Source organism: Mastigoproctus giganteus, chromosome 13 (genome assembly GCF_048544385.1).
Source record: "Mastigoproctus giganteus isolate SK-2022 chromosome 13, ASM4854438v1, whole genome shotgun sequence".
NCBI lineage: Eukaryota > Metazoa > Arthropoda > Arachnida > Uropygi > Thelyphonidae > Mastigoproctus > Mastigoproctus giganteus.
Genome location: NC_143587.1, coordinates 75,814,533 through 75,839,862, shown reverse-complemented (window position 1 = coordinate 75,839,862; position 25,330 = coordinate 75,814,533). Strand labels below are relative to the sequence as shown.

At 39.9% G+C, this 25,330-nt stretch overlaps 1 protein-coding gene across 1 annotated transcript; it reads right to left on the bottom strand.

Annotated features, from left to right (window-relative positions):
* Window positions 1-7,758: 7,758 nt before the first annotated feature.
* On the bottom strand, window positions 7,759-22,082 carry LOC150076182 (uncharacterized). Its single transcript, XM_090387594.1, has 7 exons — window positions 21,931-22,082; window positions 20,543-20,586; window positions 16,469-16,546; window positions 12,925-12,954; window positions 12,269-12,292; window positions 8,228-8,263; window positions 7,759-7,906 (listed from the first exon to the last, which is right to left on the bottom strand). The coding sequence occupies exons 1-7, from the start codon at window positions 22,028-22,030 to the stop codon at window positions 7,868-7,870; spliced, it is 351 nt and encodes a 116-aa protein (XP_090243720.1). The 5' UTR covers window positions 22,031-22,082; the 3' UTR covers window positions 7,759-7,867.
* Window positions 22,083-25,330: the final 3,248 nt, after the last annotated feature.

Genomic DNA, 25,330 nt, shown 5'->3' with positions numbered 1-25,330 from the left:
CCATTAATGGCTATAAGCTGTTCCTCACATCCAAGTTACAACGCTGGAAAAGTTGAAACTCTCTCCACAAAATCCTTCCTGAGATCCTCATATTCTTGACACACATATAAGTATGTGTTCCCAAGTTTCTGTACTCCAGAAAATGCACTGCACACGTTCGCAGATTCCTAAGGCATGCAATTTTGCATAAAAGGACCCATAGACTGTTATGCAAAAAATCTAGTCTGAAAGTATGGATTATATCAACACCTCATCCCCTAATCTTCTTTTCCACATGTGGAAAAAACTTTCTGGTGATACGTACTCACTTTTTCGCTATTACTCTATTGGTCTTGCCAAATAATTCAGACAATTCCATACACGTTTCTTCTCTTGTTTATAGCCTGCCCCGAAATTTATTTGTTTATCTAGTCGCTCGTACAGGGACTGCTCGTCGCAGGCGATAACACATATTTCTGAAGAAGAAGTTCTAAATCTAGTAGCATACGTACAGTTATAAATTGAAGAGCTTCCTTCGAAACAGTTCGCAAACCCTGGATAGTTTCGGCAACATTGTTCCCTCTATAGTGTATGCTTTCCTGATATTCATTTTTCTCAATGCTCAGTCGAACCACACATGGGCTCCGTATGTGACAAAAGTGTAAAGTGTATTTAGTGTCTAACGGCACCAGAGGTTTCCCCCATCTCCGCGTTGCTTTCATTGTGGGTGTACCAGTTCACTGGGAAGGCCAGAGATTTAAAAGTGTATGGATATTGTACATGTGTAGTGTTGTGTTCTGGTGTTCATCTGGCCATTTAGCCGCTGGACCCCTACTGAGGCCCAACGTTGTCCACACTTTGCCCCGTGGAGGCAGACCAGGTACACCAGTATTTTTAGATAAGTACTCTGGCAGGTCCTGCCACCTAATTTCCTGAGATTTCAGTGGCTAGGACCTATATATAAAAAAAAAAAAAAAAAAGGGGGGGGGGGGATAAACGCTTGAATTTAATTAGGCCGAAAGAGGTTGCAAGTGTGTCGAGTTTGGCATTTAAAATTTTTACGTTTTGTGGGGCATTCGCTTTTCGCTGGCGATATAGGTAGAGTAGGGGGGAGAGACGGAAGGCTGGGGGGAAAAGACAGAAGTATGGGGTCAATAGGGAAGGCGACCCCAGGTATATCAGTGGGGCATGCCCTTGCCCCACCAGAGGGAAATGAGGGGGTGGTGGGGTGGGGGTGGCAGGAAGTCCTTCGGAGTGAAAGTGGGCTGGGCAAGGGAGCCCTGCCCAGTTCGCCATAGCGGCAATTTGCAGCGCCCTCCAGCAAGTGCAGTCTGTTGATGACTCGTTGGTGGGGTTTGGTCCTTTTCTAGGTGTGTGGTTTCATCCTGGGAGCGACGACATTCTGGCTGGAGCCACTCCCATTGGTTCCTTGGTCGATGCTGTTTCATTTATTCTGCTGCATATTACGCCGTTTGTCCTTAGTATTTTGCGATCCTTTCCTCTGTGTTGATGTTTTATCAGTTTGTCTTTATTTATTATTTGTGGTCATCTAATCGTTGTGGATGGCTATTTCTGTTCGTCGTCTATTGAAGACGTCAAGTGCAAATCGGCTGAGGGCTTTGTATTCATCTTCTGAATCCAGTAGATGGTACTCTTGATTTTTCGGCAAGTATTGAATCTCAGTTATAAGTCTACTTCTGTGTTCTTCGTAGCATTCACAGTCGTGCATAATATGCTGCCAGGTTTCAGGTTCTCCACAGGTGCATGTGGACTCTTCTATTATTCCGAGTGCGTTCAGTTTTGCTTTAAATGGGCCGTGGCCCGTCAGGAGGAAGGTTGTATTTAGCCCAGGATAGAACCACGAGGGGGCTTTTGGGTACATTTTTGCGACTATCGGTATGAAGCATCTTGTAACTTGACCCTTTGGCGACATCTCCCATCTGTGCTGCCAAATCTTCAACATGTGAGCCACTATTCGTTGTTTCTCTACCGTCCGGCTGTTGGTTGGGTCCAAGGTAAAGTCATAGATGGAGGCAGGTATATCCTTGGACAGTAAATACATGAGTCCACATCTAGTCACCTCGAGGTCCAGCGGAAGAGCTCCTGCCAGGACCTGCAGAGCGTGGGTGCTCACCGTTTTGCATGCCCTAGTTATAGTTAGAAGTATGTTTCTTTGGATAGTGTCCAGCAGTCTTCTGTTGACCGCGGTTCCGGCCTTCCTGAACCAGATTGGTGATCCGTAGGTGATCGCTGGGATGAATATTGTTTTATAATACAGGGACAGGGTCTTCCTGTTGAGTCCCCAGTCCCTGCGAGATACTCTTGCTACTAGTGCTGCATAGTTCCTTAGTTTCTCTCTCAAGTAGGTGAGGTGAGGTGTAAAGGACAGGTTTCCATCCAGGATAATACCTAGATACTTTATTTGCTTTGCTAGTTTAATGGTGGATCCCGCTATCTTTATTTGCGGTGGTCGTCTGATGTTTAGAGAGCCTTTTAGTAGTACTGAGTTTGTCTTGGTTGGTGAGATCATTAACATGTGTGTTTTTGCCCAATTCTGTAAGGTTTGTAGTGCTTGGTTTGCCTGTGTTTCAAGTCCCGTTCTGGAGTCCGCTTCCACCATTAAAATGAGATCATCAGCAAAGGCCTGACTGGCCACATTTCCCAGGTCCAGAGCCAAGAAGTCATCAAAAACCATGTTCCACATTAGTGGCCCCAGGACAGATCCCTGTGGGCAGCCTCTTCGGACGCTTTTAACAACTCTTCGGAAAGTTGTGACGACCTCAATTTTCCTATCTGACAGATATGCCCGGACACTGTTATACAAGTTTTCTGGGATTGCTGCTTTCCCGAGTCTGCCAAGGACACTGGGCCACCAGATGGTGTCGAAGGCCCCAGCAAAATCCACTGCTATTACCAGAAAATATTTCTTGTTACTTTGGGTTGCCTTGGTTATGAGGTTTTGGACTGCTTCAATGGTCGAGAAGCCCGGTTTGAATCCATATTGCCTGGGTGATTCTAGGTTGGCGGTTTTGTAATGGTTCATGATCCTTTTGTGGAGCAGCCTTTCATAGAGTTTGCTTAGGGTAGAGAGTAGGGCTATGGGGCGATATGAGGCTGGTTGGTCCGGAGGTTTTGTTGGGTTTTTTAAGATAAGTTTTAGGTGTGCAGTCTTCCAACTTGTCGGGAAGTTCCCAGTTTCCAGGCATCGGTTGAGGAGATTAAGTATCAGGTTCGGTATATATTCCACAGCTTTTTTGACCATCTCTGGTTCTATGAGATCCGGGCCGGGACATTTCCTGTTGCGCATTTGCAAGGCCGCACCCTGTAATTCATCGACTGTGAAGGGCGGTTCTATTTCTTGGGTTCTATACGTTTGGTTTGCCTGGCATATTACCTTTTGTTGTTAATTAAGGATATCTGGTGGTTCATGGATGATAGTACTAAGGATATTGGTAATCGATTCCTCCCACGTTTTGGTCAGGCTTCCATTGGGCATCCTCGTTACAGTGGATGCTTCTCCCCTGGGGAGCTTGTTTGTGGTGATTTTATACACTACGCCCCAGGGGTTCTCGTTCCCTGTCTTGGAGACCAGGTTTTCCCAAGAGGCTCGCTTGTTCTTTTTAATTTTTTCTGTATAGGTGTTTCGCACCTCTTTGTATTGTTGCCTTAGTACTGCTACCTCTGTTGGTGGCCATGTTCCCCGTGCTCTTTGGAATTCTTTCCGTTTTGTCTGGACTTCTTTTCTCAATCTTTGCAATTCTGGAGTCCACCAGGGCATGTCCCCGACTGAGGGGGTTTTCCTCTTCATCGCTGTCTCTGCTGCTTCAGTTATGATACTGGTGATTTTCTCTTGGAGTGTATCTGGGTTTTTAATCTCACTGTCCACCGCCTGTCTATCCAGTTCCTCCAGCGTTTTTTGCGCCTTGCTGGTCAGTTGTACTCTGAAGAGTTCCCAGTCTGCCTTTTGGATTGCGAATCTGTTTGCCAATGCAAATTCCTGTTTGTAGTTATTTTTGTCATTGATCTTCTGATTTGGTAGGTTATTGTACGGTGATCCGATGTGGTCCAGGCATTTTGCACTGTCCAATCGGTCACGTGGGCTTCAATATTCCTTGTGGTCAGGGTGATATCAATCGTGGCTTCCCACAAGGTATTGCAGAATGTTGGCAGGTTAAAGGGTTGGTTTTTGACTGTGAGGATTGAATTTGCCAGGAATTCGTCCAGTCTTTGTCCATTTCTGGTTCCGCGGCGGTCCGGTGTGGCACTGTGCCAAACAGGGGAGCGGCAGTTTACATCTGCTCCTACAATTATTCTTTGTCCTGCTAGGGTTGTCTGGACGGATTGGAGATATGTGATAGCAAAGTCGATTTCCACACCAGGTCTGCAGTACAATGAAATTGCGTAGAAGCTCCCAATTGAGCTGATTATATGAGCACAGGCAGCCCAGGGCGTACAGAACTGTGGTAATTTTGTTGCCGCTATTTCCGGATTCCTCACTACTACTGCTGCCCATGGGGTATCCTCGTCACTCTGGATAATTTTATAACTCATTGGGAATCCCCTGACCTGCTTTGTGTGTGTGTATAGGGCTCCTGGATAAGGATGATGTCGGCATTTTCTTCATCGGCTTTGTGGCGCACCTGGTCAACCACTGCCCTGGCACGCTGCCCATTGATCTGGTGTATCTTCAGAACTCCGTAGTTATATTTCTTATGGTGTGTCCCCATAATCAATTCGTTGTTGGAATACACTCTTTACTTTTTGGTACGTTGGGCATTTTGCATCCCGTATGGAGTGTGTGTGGTCCAGCCTCAGGGATTTGCAATTGACGCATATGGAATCTTTCTCCCTGTTTGGGCAGTTTTTAAATTCATGCCCTTTCTCTGAGCAGTGGCCGCACGTAGCTTCTTTCTGGTTGCAGGTATGGGAGGTGTGGCCATACTTGCAGCACCTATAGCACTTTATTACTGCCACATGCTCCCTATACTTATGACTGCTCCACTCCACATAGATGGTACTCTGTGTTCGTAGAATTCGCCAAGCCTCAGGGGCAAGTTCTATGACCCAATTACAGTTGCCACTGTTATTTACTCTGGTTTTGTATTTTGGGAAAACCAGCACTTTCCCATCCCGGTCTGGGAGTGCACTTTTTAGATTCTTCCTGTAGATCTCCTCAGCCAGAAGTTCAGGGGTCAAATCCTGGTCCATGTTGAAGATAACCACTGAGGGCCTTTTTCTCTTCGGGGCCTCCGCTGTGAGGCCCAGTGTAGGGATCTTGGGGTTTGTTATAATTCCTTCTGCTTCTTCCTTACTCTCCGTTTCTATTACTATCCCTGGATTTCTGGTCTTTCTTATGGCTTTTATTCTGGTTGCTCCGAATTCTTCTCTGAGGTTTTGGATTACTTTTTTCTTGATTTCCTCACTTGTACTGGTTTCTTCCCCTGTTGGTCTTAAAATGACTATATTGGGCGTTGGCAGAAGTGTTTTCTTTTTAGCTTCTGTGGCCTTGCCCATTCTCAGTGTTTCTGTGGGTGTGTTCCTCAGCGCTTGAGCATATGATGGGGCGCGCTGTGGCATTTGATTGCCGCCATCTGCACGTAGGGCTTCCAGGGTTGCTATTGTTCTCTGGTAATTTGTATGTGTGTTTATTAGTATGGTCTCCAGCTTATTCCATTGCAGGATTATTTCTGCACGGATGGATGAAGAGATCCTACTACTATTCTCCTTCATTATATTTTCGAGGGCCATACGCAGTAGGAGTGTCTGCTCTGGCACAGTTCCCTGTGGGAGTGTCGGGTCTAGGATGGTTCCCTCTGCCATTTTATGCTGTTCTTCAAGTCCTCCCACCTGATCGCTTGGTTGCTTGGCCTCACTTGTACTCCGGGTTTCCCGATCAAATTTCGGTAACGTCGATTTTGTATTTTTCCTCTTCGTGACCGGTTTTGGATCCTTGGTCTCCTCTGTTCTTTCGGTTGAGTTTGGTTGTGTCCCCTGTATTGGTGGCGTGACCTCAATTGTGCTTGGAGCACCAAGCTCTGTCTCTTCCATTCCATTCTCCATTTCCCTACGATTTCGGATTTGCGGGGCTCTCTGGTTTAGCGGGATGCAAGCTATACGGTGTAAAGTCCTCCACAACAGCTGCAGGATGCATGCGATGAAGCACAAGTTCGTGCGTCAATTTGGGGCAAGAAACGGGAGGAGTTGAAAGTCAGTCGCGGAAAATTTGAATAAGTGAGGAGGGAGGGAATACAGAAAACATGATAGAATCAGTTGTAGCACAGTAGACGCTCCGAGGAAGACAATGCAGATCTTTTTGCCGTCGGTCAGCAAGGTCAGTAGGAGAAAACGTGGTGAGAATTTCAAGGTCAGCAGAGCTGCCGGAATGTTCAAGCGCACTTAAGTCACAAGCAAATCTATCCACTGTCAGCACACAAGGGGGAAACCCACCCCCAGTCAAGGTCGCCTAGATACTTTCGTGGCGGCCAAGATAGAGTGACCGCACTCTCCAATGCTATGTCTATGGCGGCGTGGTGACCCGGCCCACAGACAATAGCGCCGGATAAATAACGAAAATATCCCAGCGGAGAACCCAAAAATCAAAATAAACTTACTCCCACGATAGTCCACACGACGAGGAATCCGTTGGTATATGTTTTAAAACAAAACTCATTGTTAACATTAATTTTTAAAAGCAAAAATCTGGAGCAGTAAACATGTGCGACTAACCAAGTAGGCAGACAACAGCGCCCTCCTCCGTATGTGACAATTGGAAGGAAAACCACTCGGAAAGCAACTTCAACCACCTACCACAAGGAGATTATGAGATCGACCAGGATAATGACTAACACTATCAAAAGTCAGCCATCAAGAGACTGACCATAGCCCGTAAAGAATGGGGGAATTGATACGACAATCCCGCACAACAGACCGGACATAACCCCTGTGGACAAGAAGGAAAAAGCTACCTATCTGATTGATATAGCGGTACCCAACACTGGCAACCTTCAGAAAATCCATGGAAAAAATCAGGAAGTACACGAACCTAAGACAGGAGATCAAAGAGATGTGGCATATGCAACAAGTAACGACCATCCCGATCATCGTGTCAACCACAGGTATGGTGCCAAAGACCCTATATAACAGCCTAGCAGCGATAGGTCTCCCAGCGAACACCTACAAGGAATTCCAGAAAGTCGCAATCCTGAACACCTGAAGGACAGTCAGAGAGTTCCTCGACCAACAGTAACACCAGACATAACAACAACCACCCTATGTACTTGGTAGCAATACCCGTCTCGAGGTGGAACCCGAGGTGGAATAATATAAGAGCAACAATAATAATAATAATAATAATATTTTAATGACATACAAAATGTGCTTGAGTTACTCCAGTTTTAGGCCAGGGGATTTCTGACTGCTGGCCAAGCCATGATTGGCCAGCAGTCAGCAATCCCCTGGCCAAAACTGTCTGACTTGTGCATGACTACTATTAAAGAAATATTTTGTAACAGTATGAATAAATTAAGTCTCTGTTAAAATATAAAGCATACTGCATGCGTTTACTGAGAGAAACGTTATTAATTCAAGTAAATACGTCTAAGTTCTTTAAGTCAGTGTTCTTTATTTTGTATCTTGTAAGTTATTTTCGCCTTACGTGGCCCTTCACGAGTATAAAGAGAAAATGGCTTCCTTGAGATATTTCCATACTCTCAAAGGGAACAGAAAATTCTTCATGTTGTGTGTAAATTTTCAATAAACCAGCCATTGTTTTATTACTGCTATTTATTGTTAAACACACTGATTATACATCATTTTGCATATTCTACATCAATTTATACGTCTTGTTTCCACCATTGAATTGCAGTTGAGACCTTGGCAACAAATTTCGTTATTCCTGTTTGCTCCCTGATGCTTTTTCAAAACATGTCTATGAAATATAAAACGGAATGTATTATTATTCAGAACAATATATCAGAGCATGTTCTAAAATGATCATTGGTTATCAGATACGAAGCCATAAGTTTGCTGTTATGTCCAAATTTAAAATAAACACACGTCACTAATTCGGGACCATTTTGGCAGAAAAAGAGGAGAACAAAGCAAACCATATATTATTATAATACATGGTTTGTATTGTCATCAGAAATTAATGCATCCCATTAACCCTTACTGAATGGTTTTAAATGAACGAACTTTAAATTAGCAAACAAACGACTTGACATTAATAATTAAAAAATTTATGCCTTACTTTACACTTGTCACATTCAGCCTTGAATTCTTCCTTCTGTAAGTAAACAGATAAAAATATTTAATTTAATTATCAGCGTTCAGGTAAACATCGACAGCAAGTAAACTAAGTATACATGGTATTAAGAAAATTGGTGAAAATTACCGCATGGAATTCTGGTATTTGAGGAGGCAAGAAAGAGTTCACTCTTGATTGATTGTAGGGTTTCAGTGGCATTAACAACTTAGGCCATTGAACAGTATATAATGTCTGCAAATGTCAGCTGGAACTGGTACGCATGCGAGCGTAGGGTATAGTGTCCTTGGGTTGTGTTAAAAAAAAAAGATATCTAAAGTATGGTTTATTAAAATTACTCGATAGTGTAATATACTGATGGTAAGCTAAGAGGATGTCTGAATAAATGATCGACTTTATACATGCAAGAAATGGACAAGTAATTATTATTTTAAATTTTATCCAGTTACAAGACTTACAAGATTATGAGAATGGTCTGCTGTGTTCCGGCCAATCGTAAGACATTAAGCTAGCAATTAACTTACGTCACTGAGTACGGTTAATACTTGCCTATGGAGATACCTACCTGAAGAAAGTAGCTAAGACCAAAGACAAGAAGGATTAGCTATAGACCTGGAGTTGTTCTTTTCGCAATTTTACAAATACCGTAGCTAAATTTTACTTTAACTGAAATTTAACCGTAACTTCGAGGCAGGTGCAGAAGTGGTTTAAAATTAAAGAATACAATCTGAAAGTCATATCACCTCTAAAATGACACAGGATTGTGTTATCTGTCCCCAGAAATCTGAGGTCATCGTTAACTGTTATGCATGTAGCTGTAATTTTTGCATTCGGCTTGCCTATGTCCATCATTTAAAAAATTTAATAAACAAAGCGACTAAAGCAGTCTTGTGATTTTTGTCGTGAAAGCGCAAGAACCAGCACAAAATAGGATCTACCAACTGAACAATTAGCTTCTAGAGAGAAGTCCAGTTACCCAGAAAAATCAGGAAAGTGGTGGAATAACAACCGGAGACATCTCTGAAGGGGAAAATCCTACCGCAGCAGATAACTGTTTTGAATTCTGATCAAGGCAATGGCGATAACAGCAACCAACCGATCTATTGAGAGGTAATAAATACTCTTACGGCCGCCTCACTAATCATTTTACTCAACTGACACAGCACAGCATTTACCTCAGATTTCTGAGCTCGTGTCCATCACTCTGCTTCAATGCAACTAGGAACTAATTGGGAGAGGGGGACAATACTCTCCCAGCTCAATTTCTGCCTGAAGTGCGCTTCTCCAAATGGGGACCTTTCCACATCTCTGGCAGGGATCAGCCCCAACATACTATGTACAGCCCCCAGAAACCCCAAAGTTCCAAAAAGCAGGATTCCTAACTGGCACTCCACAACATGCTGCTACATGATAACTAGGTACCTGCAATTCAGCAACCTTTTCCTCCACAGTGTTTGTGGCTCGCTTAAATCCGTCAACAAAGGGGTCGGATATCAAGTTCCTGTTTGCTTTGGAATATGGATACAGGTGGAAGTGAGAGCCTTGCAGACGAGACCCAACTTATGCCTCTTTCACAATTTCATGTACTCCTAACAACCCACGCATTGTGCTAGACCTCAAGCGGTGGCCCTCAGGAACGTACATTGATCGAGCATTATTTGGAAAGGAAACCATTAGTCTCCTGCTGCCAGACGCATGAGCAACCCATCTGCATAACAACCAGCAGAGCTGGCTAGCTACCACAGCCACTGAAGACATAGTCAAATTGTTTACACAAAACGTCAGATGCCTTTTTAACAAATTTAGCACATTACAGTCTCTCCTTCATATCAGCTCGATCTTATTTGCATTACCGAAACATAGCTGCTTGAGGTGAACCAGCTAGAAATTAACTCCAACCCATGCAGTACAATGCTTATACAGCATCAAAAAAAAAAAAAAAATTTCACGCATCTATTGCCTCTAAAAGTTTTTCCAGTTCCTCCTTGAATTTATTTAAGCTATCAACTTCAACAACGACAGATGGAAGTTTGTTCGAGCAATTAACCACCCGCTGGCTAAATGCATATTTCCGCACATTTATTCTACAACTGTCGTTCCTTAATTTGAATTTATGCCCCCTCAGGTTCGTAACCTAAGCAAGCGGAAGAATCCCATCAGCCTTCAGCGTGCTAAACCCATTCAAGGCCTTATACACCTCAATCAGATCACCTCGCAGATGCCTAGTCTCCAGCCGCTGCAATTTGCAGAACTTAAACCTTTCTTGGTAAGAGGATCCCTTCGTTCCCCTCACTAATCTTGTTGCCCTTCTCTGAACACGCTGAACAACTCTACATCCTTCCTAAAATGAGGCCTCCAGACCTGTACGCAGTACTCAAAGCGTGGCCTGACCATTGCCTTATACAAAGGGATAATCACCTCCTTTTCCCTGCTAGCAAAATTCCTGTATATCATTGACAAAACCCCATGACCTGCTCTGGCAGTCTGGCTGCATTGCTAAGAAAACTTCATATCTGACTGCACAATTACTCCCAGGTCCTTTTCATTCTCTACCGCTGTCAGTGTAGTACCACACAGTTGGTATGTTTCTCTGGGGCTACTTCTACCCATATGCAGTACTTTGCTTTTGTCAATGTTAAATTTTGGTTACCATTACCACTTCTCAGCCTATCTGTCCAAATTTATTAGATCCTGTTGCAGTAGCGCACTACCATTACTGTCATTAACAACCCTTTGTATCATCTGCAAACTTCGGCATTTATCCTCATATACCTTCATCAATATCATTGATAAATATATAAAACAACAGTGCGCCCAACACCGAAACTTGTGGGACTCCGCTAATAACATGAGTCCAAAAAGAGCAGCGTCCATTGATTACCATTTTCTGTCTTCTCCCACTCAACCATCCTTTTATCCATTGTAGCAACTTACCTTTAATACCATTCTGTTCCAATTTATACAGTAATCTTCCATGTGCAATAGTGTCAAATGCTTCCCTGAAATTCAAGTATTTGATATGAAATTATTTTTTGCATCCAGTTCCTTTGTAACCACATCGTAGTATTCAATAATATTGTGGCTCTTGATGTGGCCACTACATCAAAAGCAGGCAAGAATACATGACCCTCAGCTTATTACCCAATATGTTGAATGCTGTGTTTATTGCTACAATTATATTCCTCCATCACTGGATCATCAGCGTCGAAAAATCTACCTCATCAAATTTCTCGGGTTAGAGTACTGGATCATTTAACGCCTTAATAGAATAACATGGAGACAGAATACCATTCCTAGATCAGTGCTGTTCTATAATTTAGTCATGATGCCTTGGAAACAGCAGATTGCTGCCCAAAATATTCTAACACTTACTAAACTTATAACTGGATCATCGATGCCCCCAGAATCAACGATATCGTCAGACAGCAGGACCCTTGGCTTCCTCTTCACGAGGGACAAGACAGTCTAGGTACCTTAAGCAATATGTTTCCTGGAAATACAATCCAGCTGGATAAGCATGCTAGACTGCTTGTTGGGTTAGGACAGATCATCTTTCCATCTTCTTGATCATCCTGAACATACGGTTTAACTGCAAATTGACCAAGTACATATTCCTGTGGAATTCGGGGAGATTTTAAAGGTTCTCTCTCACCTTTGCAACAGATGTCATTTTTTATTTCAGGTACGTCTTAGATTTGTTTTCCTTTTATTTAGTTTTATATAGGTATATACACGTGTTCAAGGATCCTCTGCCTTCACGTGCCCACGTGGTGTCAGGATTAGGATGTTTATTTGTGCTGTTTTATGTGCACTGCTCCAAAAAGACCAACTCCACAAACCAACATATCGGAGTTGATGTATTGATTTGTAAAGATTGCCTTGGAATGAAACTGATATTTATAGGAAGCCCATGAATCTGCTTTTCATAAACCATTGAAATCTCTAAACGCAATGCTTGTAAAAGTAAACTGCTAAAGTTATGCGCTCAATGCCGTTATAAATAATATCATAAATAGGAAAACTTACATTGCATAGGGCCATTATAGGAGCCTGAAAGAAACATAAAAAGTAAATACGAATTATATTTTATACAACCGTTGTTATAAATACAATATGATAAAGAAATGGTCAAAATAATGAAATCAAAATGTACATCGATGATTCTAAAACTCCATAAAAATTATCATAAAACTTATTTTTACTTGTAACGGCCTTGTATATATACTTAATATAATATAATATACTTGTAATAACTTGTAATATATAATATAATATACTTGTAATAACTTGTAATATATAATATAATATACTTGTAATAACTTGTAATATATAATATATATAATAATATACTTGTAATATAATATACTTGTAACTTTACTTTAAAGTTACCAACATTGTCCAGAAACGCACAGGAAGACCACGTAAACTTATTCTACGTGACCTTTAGGAATATTTCCTAAAGAGATTTTAAGATAATTCATTTTCTCTAAAGATGAGGTTCTTTAGAGAATAACAATACGAATCTTTAGAATAGTTAACTTTTAATAATAAAATTTTAAAAATGAATGTGTGTTTCTGGCTTTCCAGTCAGAACAGCAAACGTGCTGTGTTTACGATATACCCTCGATAATCGGCAAAACAGTATAAATACAATTTAAATTGTGGTTAAATCAGAAACTTACGGATTTCGCCTTGAGATCATTTATGTCCATCTGCAAAGAAAACAAAAAAGGTGTAATATTAATTATTCATTTATAGTAATTTATATTTTTAGAGTTTACTATCAATTTAAAGAATATCGTTTCAAAGCTAGATAATAATTTGCTCGTGTCTCTCTGTCCGGAACGCTCTTTGAATAACTCAAAGACTGTACAAGGTGTCGACCGGATTCCTTTTGAAATAGGTTTTATTTAGCAGTAAAATTAAGATTAAAAAAAATTCCAACCGATTTTCAAATCCCGAGAATTGATTTAGCTTCTAATGCAACTAATTTGACGTTTACTTCGAAGAGAAGACGATTGCTTAGCTTTTGTCACCACAATCAATAAATCTCAGGGTTGAACATTCAACAAAAGTCGAATTGTTTTTGCTCATGGACAACTTTACGTAGCAGGTTTCAGGTCAAGATAAATTATGTACAATAACTGCAACTTTTCTAAGGACGATATAGTCATATACATATGTAAAAAAAAGTATCAAATGTCATTTTGATAACACCCCCAACAACGAATTGTAACTCTGTGATGCATACAGTTCATTGTAAAGGCCAGAATGTGTATTCGTAAGTGTAGGCTTTATGAAGTGTAGTTTTCGATTGTATTGTTCTTCTGGCCGTTTATCGAAGGGTCCCCTATTGCCCGTCACTCAACACATGGATGGAAACGAGGCAGTACAAAAGAGGCAATGATACTCTTGCAGGGCCGACCGTAGAGTCGCCTAAGATTTCCATGGCAGCTTCTAAAAAAAAATAAACATTTTTTTATAAATGAGCACGGGGATATAGAGCAAAAGGGAGAGAGATAAAGCGTTGCGGCTGTACAGAAGGCATCCGCCCGAGTTCAAGTTGCTTCCCCAGAAAGTCATACAGCAAGGAAGCCGGGTGGTAATCGCCAAAGACGTAGTAGGGCTCAAAGGCCATTAGACTCCTACTCGATCGAATGACAGAGTTTGTAAATCTTGCACCGATAAGATCGGGGTTACCAGATATATTGAAAGTTTGATCAGCGCAGTAGAGTCTGTGAAGCTATTGCAGGAGTATTCAGCTGGCTAAGGTCTAGGCATCATTCATGGTTCACAGTATGAGTAGGCGTGTATGATAGGTGGAAGGGTCTTCCATCCTGAGAACAGATCTTTGGTAAATTTGGTGAACTCATGATAGTACTCTTCTTCTGTTATGGGCAAGAGTTCATGTCACTATCGAAAGCCTTGGATCTTTGTGTAAATAATGCTACGAAGTTCCTCATAGAGTGTGCAGATGTATAATAGATGATTCCAGTCCTCCATCTGTCCATAAGAACAATAGAGGGTGTCTATTATGCCCATGAAAATCAATTTTTGATTGGTAGAACCATGACCAGTGATTAGATGCATTGTGCATGGACCTGGGGAGAACCAGGATGGCGCTTTGGGGAAAACAAGGGAAACGTCGGGAAGAAATTTTTTAGTAATTAGAGCCTTGTCAGGACCTGTCCATTTGCCCTGCCGGTTTTGTAGAAGCTTCGCTGCAATTAGTTTCTTCCCAGTCTTGCTGTCATTGAGGGCGTTGATGGTATACCCAAGGATGGAGGTTGGTAAATCCCTGGACGAGCAGTAATAAAGTCCTGGACCTGGACGGAGGACCTGTAGATCATGCGAAAGTACGCCAGCGAGGACCTGGAGTGTCGCAAAATTGACCGTGCAGCAGGCCCTGGTGATAGAAGGACACATTGCTGGATAGTTTCTAGGCTTGCTCTGGTTGCAGTTCAATGCAGCTCGGTGAAGCCAGACCCTGGAGCTTATGCAATGATTGGTAGAAAGATGGAATTGTACAGCAACTTAAGCATGCGGCGGTTCAATCTCCACTCTGACTGGCTAACTTGAGCAATGAGGACTGTATAATTCCTGACCATGGTACGAAGATGAGAAAGATGCGGGAAGATAGATGAGCTTGCAGACCAAGACGATGCCCAGCTGTTTAAGTTCGGTGACCAGTTTGATGGTAGTTCCTTGTATTTTAATCTGTGAGGGTCTTGTTGTTTCAGGAATCCCTTAAAGAGGGTGGACTGAATTTTCTGTGGGCAGATACGTAGCTCATGGAGTTCGGACCAACGCTGCAAGACTTGAATAACATGATTTGCGTTGGCTTTAAGAGATGTTCTTGAGTTTGCAGCGACCGATAAGGAAAGGTATTCAGCGAATGCGAATGCTTGGGTGGTAACAGGGCCTCAGCAAGGAGCTCAACTGGAATAACATTCCAGAGGAAAGTGCCCAGGACCGAGCCCTTGGAGGCTCCTCTGTGGAAAGAACGAGTGAGGCTTCTGTATGAGGTGTAAATTGTAATCTTCCGGTTGAGTGGAGTATGCGTTTGCCGCAGCCTTCCCAGGATGCTGGGCCAGCAGGGCATATCACATGTCCCTTTGAAATCTATCGAAATTACCAGGCAATATATATGTGTTGTTGTTGTTGTTGTGGCTGCAGTGACTAATTGGAGAAATAAAATGATTGATTAAGGTTACCAGTAATTGATTACATCTACCCAAGTGTTTTGTGTCTATAAATTGCATGTGTTCTCTTGTCGATCAGCAAAACAGGCTGGTTTTTTGTCCGGCCTGTTTTGCTGGACGAAAAACTCCAGTTTCTGGGGAAGAAACGTTGTTATCTGCGCCTGAGACCGACTAACTCAGCCACGGAATGAAAAAGGCCCATTAAATATCCTTACGTCATCGATGGGAATTGAACCCGGGCCTTTTCCACTTGGTTTGGGGAGGATGGTTGAGGATATTATCCATTGATTCAAGCTAGGACGTAGGCCTAACACCTTAGGGTGTGGTGGTAGAATTAGTTATCTCATCCTTGAGGAACCTGTTAGTGGTGAACATCACTCTCCAGGGATCGGAGTTTCCAGTGGCAGATTCAAGTCTCTCCCAGAAAGCTCTTTTCTGCTGTCTTATAAGTGAGCTATAGTCATTCCTAGTCCGACGGATTTCTTCACGGAGAGAATTGACTTTACTGAGGGATACGACGAGAGAATGAGTTGAAATGCTTTTCTCTTGGTGTGGACGGACTCAAGCTCAGGTGTCTACCACGGAACGACATTTGGCTTAGGCTTCTCCCTCCGAATCGACTGGTTGCAGGAAGAAGTAATTATTTTTGCTATTAACTTCTTATGTTTGCAGGCGCTCATATGTGAGAGAACAGTTGGGTTTATTTGAAAGTGTTTCTAGAACTGCTTGGATGTAGACAATTGCTGCAGCGATGTCCTGGCCAGGTCTACTACATAAAAAATTAGGTAGAAGTCACCAAGAGGGCCGATGACACGAGCACGGAAACTTTGCTCATTAGTAAAGTTAATTTAATAAGTTTGAGAGACACGGAATTCATCATCTTAATTTCTTTTCCTTGTATTCATGGCCAAGCGATCAGATGATATTTTTTGCACAAAGCATATCAAATTTTCTTCCTATACAATCATTAAAGTTTCTAAAAACAGAATAGAACCGAATAGGGATTAAAAGCTTTAACACTTACCTTGCATGCCGTTTCCAATGCTGATTTCACATCATTGCAATCTTTAAACTCCTCAATTTTTTTAGTCTCTTCAAGAGTCTGTACAAAAAATAACGTGTTTTAGTTTAATGTCTGTTTTCTGCATCCTCTGCATTTGAACTAAATGCAGAGGATGCAGAAACAAGGGCTGGCTGTAAGTTCAGCGAGACCCTGGATATAAAAATGGAGTTAAGATATTTTTTGAAAAAGTCATTAAGTTATTTTTTAAATATTTTATATACTCTTAAATTATTTATGCGACTACAAAATATTAAGTGTAAGCCCAGATATACGTTACAAGTAAACTAATTGTATTCGTGCAAGACTTTCCTTAACGTCTCAGAAATTTAACCACTCTTGACAACCCATTTTATACAGATACGAGTAACATTGAAAATGGTGCAAACCCCAGTCTAATGGTGAAAGTAAATAAATCTTAATTCGTTTTAACTTGGAGAAAGTTGGTTGGCTAAAGTGAACAAGAGTATTCCTATTCATATTCGAACATTACCCTTATCTCTGGTGTTTTCCTTATTTTAAATGAGGGACTTATATTCATAAGTCCCTCATCTAAATTAGAATTTAGAATCTTCAGCCAATCAGTAAGAATATTGGACCAATTATATAACCTGAAGTGACTCGGCCAAGAAAGAAAAAATATCATGTTAATGAACTACTAGACACTACACTATTATATCACATGGTATTTAAGTAATTTATTATCGAAATGATATACTGTTCAATGATATACCACCTCAAGAACTTAAACTATTCTGGCTACGTTTTGGGAATTCGCTCTTTCCCTTCTTCAGGTCTAACCCTAACCCGTCTAACTCTGTAGAGGGGAAACAGTGAGTTCCAGAAAGGTAGCCATAATAGTTTAAGGTTTGGCATCAAAATGGTTCAATTCATATAAAATTTCATCATTTTGATCATAAATTACTTAATCTCCCACGTGATATAATAATGTAGTATCTATCAATTCGTTAACATAATAATAAAGAATCACGTAAACCAAAAATGGTTACCCGAGAACAACCTTTTGCATCCATCATGTCCATAAATTTTATGTGTTGTGTTCTCTCGTCGGTTTCCCCGTTTTGTTAGAAGAAAAACCCAAGTTTCTTGAGAAGGAAACCTTGCTATATTCGCCTGGGACCGTTCGTCACTCAGCTACGGGTTGAAAAAAAAAAAAAAAACAGAAATGTTCTTCACGTCTTTGACGGAATTCGAACCTGGCCTTTTCCAGCCTGTAAGAAAGTGATTATAACCACTGTTCTGCCCCGCGAAGACAGGAATGAAGCGGACTGGGATCGGAGGACAACTGATTGATATCTTCCTCGTATTTTTTAACCCACTCTTTCACACATTTGGGAGCGGTGAGTAGTTTCATTGTCATCTTGGATGTACCTCTCTTCGTTGGGGTGAACAGGCAACTGTGCTAGTGTACCCGATCCTCAACGATATTAAGGCGTGCTCTGGTGTTCGGGATACCCTCCAGTAGGTACGGGGACCAGGTACATGCCACGAACACACTCCCTATCATTCCACCTTCTCGAGAACTTACAGTGTCTATACTGTCAGTACACGACAGGATTGGTCCATTACCTCAAAATAATTCAATGGCATCACTCTGAATATTGGATAATTGCTGTCATCCTCTCTACTTTGGCACTCATGGGGTTTGAAAAAAACATGTGCAGGAAAGCGATACATAGCTTTGTATCGCTTTCCTGCATACTTGAAAAACCATATAGTCCAAGACTCCATGTTCCATATGAAGTGACTCGCCAGTGTATATTTTCTCATACCACCTGGTTATTTTAATTTTAAAAAAATAATGAGATGTGGACTTTAGTCAAATCGAAGCGTCTCTTACATATTTTTTGTTTCCCTCATTATTGGCATAAGACTACCAAATCATGATGAACAAAAACTCCCTTTTAAGACATTCAAGTTGTCCTCTTCACCTGCTGCAACCCATTGAATTAAAAAAAAAGAAGTATCAATGACCACAGGAATAATTCCCATTCTGAGAACGAAACATGCAGCATCATCGAGCTAAATTGAACAAAACAATTAACTTACGGACATCATTAGGTTTTTCTCTGATGTCGGGATTCTGTGTTCAAGTTCATAAGAAATCCACTTCAGGAAACTCCTAACCCAGAACTGAAAACGTCCGTGTATTTCCAGGCAATCAAGCTCGATAACTACTTCAGTAGTCCAGAAATAAACTATTCACACACTTTGTACACCACGATAAATAATTTTCATACACGAACATTGCGTTACAAATCCTTTACCACGTTCTTATTCACATACATAATGACTCAGAACTAGGATTACAAAATTGATCTTTCTCTAACTGTTGATGTATTGTATTAGGTGTCTGAAATCCAGTATCTAGCCTTCTCATGTTTCCGCTAGTCCCTACGTATTTTATTTCTGTAAAGCCCATTCCACTAACCCCAATATTTTTGCCCTCGTTTCTGTTTAAAGTCACCTGGCTAAATTTCTTAATGTAAACGGCTTCTTTTATATTTCTGCTTTCAAAGGCTCTTCCTCCCCCACTGATGCAAAATTCCCATAACTATACGCCTGCATGCATTCCAAAGGGTGTTCTGCCAATTCTGATTCTTTAGTGTTTTTATGATCATCTATGCGCGTTTGAAATTTTCTTCCGAACGTACCATTGTATATTTTGCTAAATTTAAATACATTTTTGTATATGATGTTCCTTTTACACTGCTCGATAACATTAATAGAACACGTAGAAAATGTGGTGTAACTCATGCAGCATGCGATGAATCGGGACAAAGCTTGTTATGGTGGTGCACCACAGAATAACGATGAAATGAGAAGACAGCGAAAAGCTTCATACATTTATAAGGGACATTTATAGGGGTTCTATAAGAATTATGAAAAGGTCACATTACAGATGTATGATCACGGTGTATGATCCACATCAACTGCTAAACAGGTCTGACAGCGGTGAACCATGCTCGATATAAGGGTGTCTATAAAATTCTGTGGCAACAAATCCCATTCTTCCACCAGCGCAGACCTTAGCTCACCAAGTGACCAAGGAGTTGACTGCTGACTTGCAACAAGACCCCAAAGGGTGCCCATACATGTTCGATTGGATTTAGGACTAAGTCTGCAGATCGTGCTGGTCACGGCAGCCGTTGGATATCTTCAGTTTCAAATTATTCCTCCACCACTTTATCTCTATGTGCAGTGGCATTGTCGTTCATGAAAAGAAAATCTAGGCCGACCGTACCACTAAAGAGTCGCACATATGGTTCGAGGATCTGTTCATGTACCTCTGAGCAGTTACGGTACCCCTATCAAAACCATAAAGAGGGGTACCGGCGTCGATCATTATTCTGCCACACGAGAACACCGCCTTTTCCATGGTGCCAACACGACACTGCATGACACATTAAGCCAAAGTGCCTCCTCCGCCTGCCACGCCCAGCTTCAGGTCGTCCAACAGCTCGGCATCTCAAAGAATCATCTAAACGACAATGACTTTCCATCCTGAATACTGGAGATGTGGCTATCCCACTAATTAAGCCAAAAAACGGGAATGAAGACGAGGTCACAACCCGTGTTTTTATAGGCATGAATAATTTGCATAATGTGCGCCTTAAATTTAATCAGCTTCAAACCTGTACTTTTACAGATGTTTTTTTTTCTCCGGTACCTTTAATGTAAGAAATTACTAAATGTTATTTTGTAACTCCATAATGCGTTTTGTGTTTTATGTTTTAGGAATATTTTAATATTTGCTTATTAATTTACTTGGGTTCCCGTTATTTAAAAATAACCGTTTATTATTCAGCTTAAAACTTCAGTATTCCTTTAGTAAGGTAAGTAATTTTACAATAAATGCTTTTTAATGAAATAACGTTATCTGAAGCATTTTATTAGGGATTTATATTGGAGTCCAGTAGAAAAACTTTGGTTATTAATAATACCAAACAGTTTATAAGTTTTCAATTTAAACTGATAATGAAACTTGATAAATAATAGAGAAACAGATTTAATTACCTTCGGTACTTCGCCAATGCACTCTGCAATTTTATCTATCGACTCTAAATGTTAAAGAGAAGAAAATATTTTTTTAAAAATAGCAGATGAGCGAATTCAGCATATTTCCACACACACACACACACACACACACACACACACACACACACATCGCATGAATAAAGGAAGTAAAATAAAACGACCAAAATGACTGTCATCTGGAGGTGCCCAAATGTTAGTCCGAAAAGATTCGCATAAGTGAAACCAATTGGCCCTTTTCTCTCCAGCAGCGATCGAAAGAATAAATTCGATCTTTTCAAACTCATAAGGCAGATATCTCCAGGAGACGTTGTCTGGTTCCTTAACTTTTCATGCATTTTTGCATGAAAAGTTAAGTTGCTTTAGGCTTATCTGCTTAGCGAATCCTTGCTCAATCTTTTATTTCTCATGAATGCTGCATACATTTCCATATCTGTCCTATTTGCGTATATATAATGGTCTAACTGTAACGACTCACGTGTACAAACACAAAAACTACATTGAGTGGACAGAAGTCATGGGACACTTACCTAGTAACGGGTATGCTCACCTATTGCCCGGATAAGGGCAGTCACACAGCGAGGCATTGAGTCCACTAGTTCACGAAAGCGTTCCACAGATATTTCCATCCAGGCTTGCTGCAGCGCTGTCCATAATTCCGTCACATTCCTGGATGGAGGATCCAAAGCTCGAACGAACCTTTTGCATAGTATTCTTAATTCACTCTCTTACATGGTGGAATTAATGTCTCGTGAATGATTTCTTTGTTATCGAAATCAAAATGATCAGCATCATTTTGGACGATGATTTTTGAAAACGAAATTTTCTGTCTGTCAGCATATTGTCATCGCCACTTCATGCTTTATCTGTTTGTTTGATTGCGAACGGATTCGAAATACCCCGACTCGTCATTTTTTCTGATTGAACCAGGAAAGAAGGGGTATCAGAATCAACATCTTGAATGAGCTCTTCGCATTCTTCGAGTCTGATAAACTTTTGGTTCTCAATAGAAGAGTGTACCATGAACCTTGCTCAGTTCCATTTGCCTAAATATTCTGCAAAAATTGCACAAACTGCTTCTCTATCAATGTATAATTGTTCTTCTATCGCTCTTAGTTATAGAAGAGCCACATTGATTATACGCTTTTTGCTCTGTTTCATTAATCTTAATTTTGTATATATTTTAATACAAATCACTATTTTGTGTTGATTCTCTAATGTACTATACTTTCTAATGCTCAGCTTTCTCGCCAATGTTTAGGGTCTGAGTGCCCCTGGGTTTCACAAGCATATAAATAAATAAACAAATAAAATAAGGCTATAAATAACTATATTTCACTAATAATTTAAAGACTTGAAAGTTAACTTACTGCAAACTAATTCCTTAATCTGCTCACAGTTCGGCTTCTCTTGTGCTGTGACTACCAGCAGGCCAGCTATCAGAGATGCTACACCAAGAAGGAACTTCATCTTTCAGCAAGTTGGGCTGTTTCTATCTGCTAAGGATACGAGAGAAAGCGTACCGAGTATGTGGAGGTCCGTTGCTTATATACAATATCTGTGTTTCCATTATTTCAGGAAATCTTTACGCCAGTCAATACCATTCTATGCACGTACACACACACACACACACACAGACACGCGCGCGCGTGCGTGCGCGCGCCTGTATATCTGTAAGCACTGAAAAATCTTTTGACTAGAACTGAACTTCTACTCTTTGTTTAATTAGCTTTTATCAACTTTGTGTAGCGTGTTTACCTGTCAGTCAGTATGATGTGATATTTGTGTGTTAGTATGACGCTGATTCATCTCACTCTTCTTTCAATATTGAAGCACGCGACCAAGGTCTTATTATTTTATTTTATTATATATATATATATTTTTTTTATATGGTTGCAGTTCTGGCGAAATCATTCAGATTGGTAAACTACACTACGTCATCCTGTAATAAAGGAAGCTCACCGCTAATTTTTTATCTATTTATTTATTTATTATTATTATTATTATTATTATTATTATTATTATTATTTAGTGATTTTATTTTAAGTTTGAATATTTACGAATGCTTAAACTGTGTTTCGCATATCCTATCACGATAAATATCAATTGTTCAAAAAGTATATTGATAATAATTCAAAATAAAATTTTGGGATACATTGATTAAAACTTTGAAGCGAATATATTTTCTTCATTTTGATCAAATGAATATTTTAAATTTATCTTATAATCCGCCTTTTTGCTGTTTTTATATTACATAATTTGTTAATAAAATATAACAAGGTGACTTTACTTTTAGATGGCAGCTTTCTATAAGCGGTCCATATGCATAAAATTTTGTTTGGGTCTGGGGAGGTGATAAGCAAAATTCATAAATAACTAATATCTAAAGTTAACCCTGTAGAACCGACATTAAGGCCCAAAAAGTAAGTAAAAAAAATTAAAAAAAATAGAAAACACACATGATACTGATTAATTTCAATAAATTAATATTGTTAAAAATTGAAATGAATCTAAACAGAAAAATATTCTTCTGGAATGGAAAAATTATTTTAATTTTTATATCCTGATAAGTTCGAAGACATTAAATTTTTTAATTTTAATTTTGAATACTTGAATTTGAATATATGAATTATTTTTAATTTGAAAGTTTGGATACAATAGCAGTAGTAGTAGTGTCAAATGATGCAAGAAAGCAAGCTTATATAGCATCAGCGAAAAAAAAAAATACTGAAAAATACTACACACTACATACCCTCCAAGAATTTGCCTAGTTCTTCCTTGAATTTATTCAAATCATCCATTTCAACAACAACTGATGGAAGCTTGTTTCATCAATCAACCACCCACTTCTACAATTACTGATGGAAGCTTGTTTCTTCAACCAACCACCCACTGGCTAAACGAAAAAAAAACTACCGCACATCTATCCTGCAACCATCCTTCCTCAACTTAAATTTATGCCCCTTCATGTGTGTAGTCTCAGCAAGAGGAAGAATGCCATTCACATTCAGCTTACTCAATCCAGTCAAGGCCTTAAATATCTCAATCAAATCACTTCGCAGGTATCTAGTCTCTAGAAGCTGCAATTTGCATTACTGAAGCCTTTCTAAGTAAGAGCACCCTTTTGTTCCCTTCACCAATCTGGCTGCACATCTACATCCTTCACTGGTTGCACCGATTGCAGCACATCTACATCCTTCCTAAAATGAGGCCTACAGATCTGTATACAATACTCAGGATGCGGCCTCACCATGATCTTGTTCAAAGGGATAATCCCCTCCTTATCCCTGCTAAAAAAGTTTCTTTACATTATAGACAAAACGCATGAGGTGTTCTGGCAGTATTCATGACTGCAGAAGTGTTTGAACTTTTAAATTTTGAATCTGAATGTTTGACTATTTGAATTTTGAATCTGATTTTTTGAATATTTGAATTTAGTTTATGTGAATTTGAATATTTGATTTTAATGTGTGCGAATTTCAACATTCGAATATTTGAATTTTGAGTTTAATTTGAATATATGAATTTTGAAACTGAATTCTTTATTTGAATCGGAGTTTTTGATTTTTTTTTTTAAATCTTGAATTTAGAGTTTGGAATTTTGAATTCAAATTTATGAATAAACTGGCTTAGTGTATAAACATATGTATTTCTCTAAAACTAACGCAATATCACGCAACTATTTTTATACGAGTATTCGCTTGTACTGTGATTTAATAATTTTCATATTAGAAAAACCATAATCATTACATTATTTTAATTCACAAGAATCAATTCCACCGTTCAGTTTTGAGCAGAGAACGAATATGGCACAGTTATTCCTAGCCTGGAAATTGTCTTTCCTCATTACAGATCACAAGGAGAATGTTTTCCGTTCTTCTATCTATTAAGATATCGTCATTGATATTGCTATAAAATATGAAAGGATGTAAAAACACAGCTCAACAGTAATGAGGGCTACACACAAATTAATATGCCTCCATCCATTTCTAGGATCCTACCCACGGACACAATCCCATGTAAGTTTACTGTAATAATAATTTGGATATTATTATAAAATCAAGTATTCCAAAGAGGTAGTAATTGTAATATAATTCGCAACAAGCTTGTTTCAAGATGGCAGATAGAAATAAAAATCCTTTCATCAGTGTGGTATAGAAATTTCTCTTATTTGTTGCATATTTCGTTTGAATCAGACTACGGGCACCAAACCATTGGATCTCCTTCCTATTTATCATATTATAATCGTCGTGTAATCGTTACAAAGTTTCAGAATATCCGAATCAACATCAATTCTGATCCCAAGGAGGAAAAGATTGGGTGTTGGAAGATATGGCTACCTACCAGGTAGGTAGGCAAATCTTTGCTCAGATTCTGATAAGGGCTCTATTACCAAAAAGCTTTCCACCTAATAAGTTCGCTTCTTCTTAAAATTTTAAGAAATTAGTTCTCGCCGGACTTTATATCTCATTCTTACCTGGTCACTAATTCCCAAATTATTCCAGTGTACACTCTCAGAAACAGTTTTTTGTCATTGGAATGAATGGGAGGGTTCACTCCATGCCTTTTTTCAACTGCTCTTGTTGTACCAAGCTTCGGCAAGTGAAAATTTCAATGCTCTTTAAGAATTCTCCAATGCTGCTTTCTCCAGAAGTAAATCTCTTAATGATTCATAAACAAATACTCAAGATTAGTGAAATTGTCTATTAATTTCCTGATATTTCCTTACTTAACTCTTGTAATCATGGACCGTTTATAAGTTTCTGTCCT

Bases quoted from the DNA above. Each gene is read 5' to 3' on its own strand.
- LOC150076182 (XM_090387594.1), bottom strand. From the start codon at position 22,030: ATGAAGTTCCTTCTTGGTGTAGCATCTCTGATAGCTGGCCTGCTGGTA. The intron at 20,587-21,930 runs GTAAGTTAACTT...TTTAACATTTAG, and splicing joins GATTAAGGAATTAGTTTGCA to AGTCGATAGATAAAATTGCA. The intron at 12,293-12,924 runs GTAAGTTTCTGA...TGTTTCTTTCAG, and splicing joins ATGATCTCAAGGCGAAATCC to GCTCCTATAATGGCCCTATG.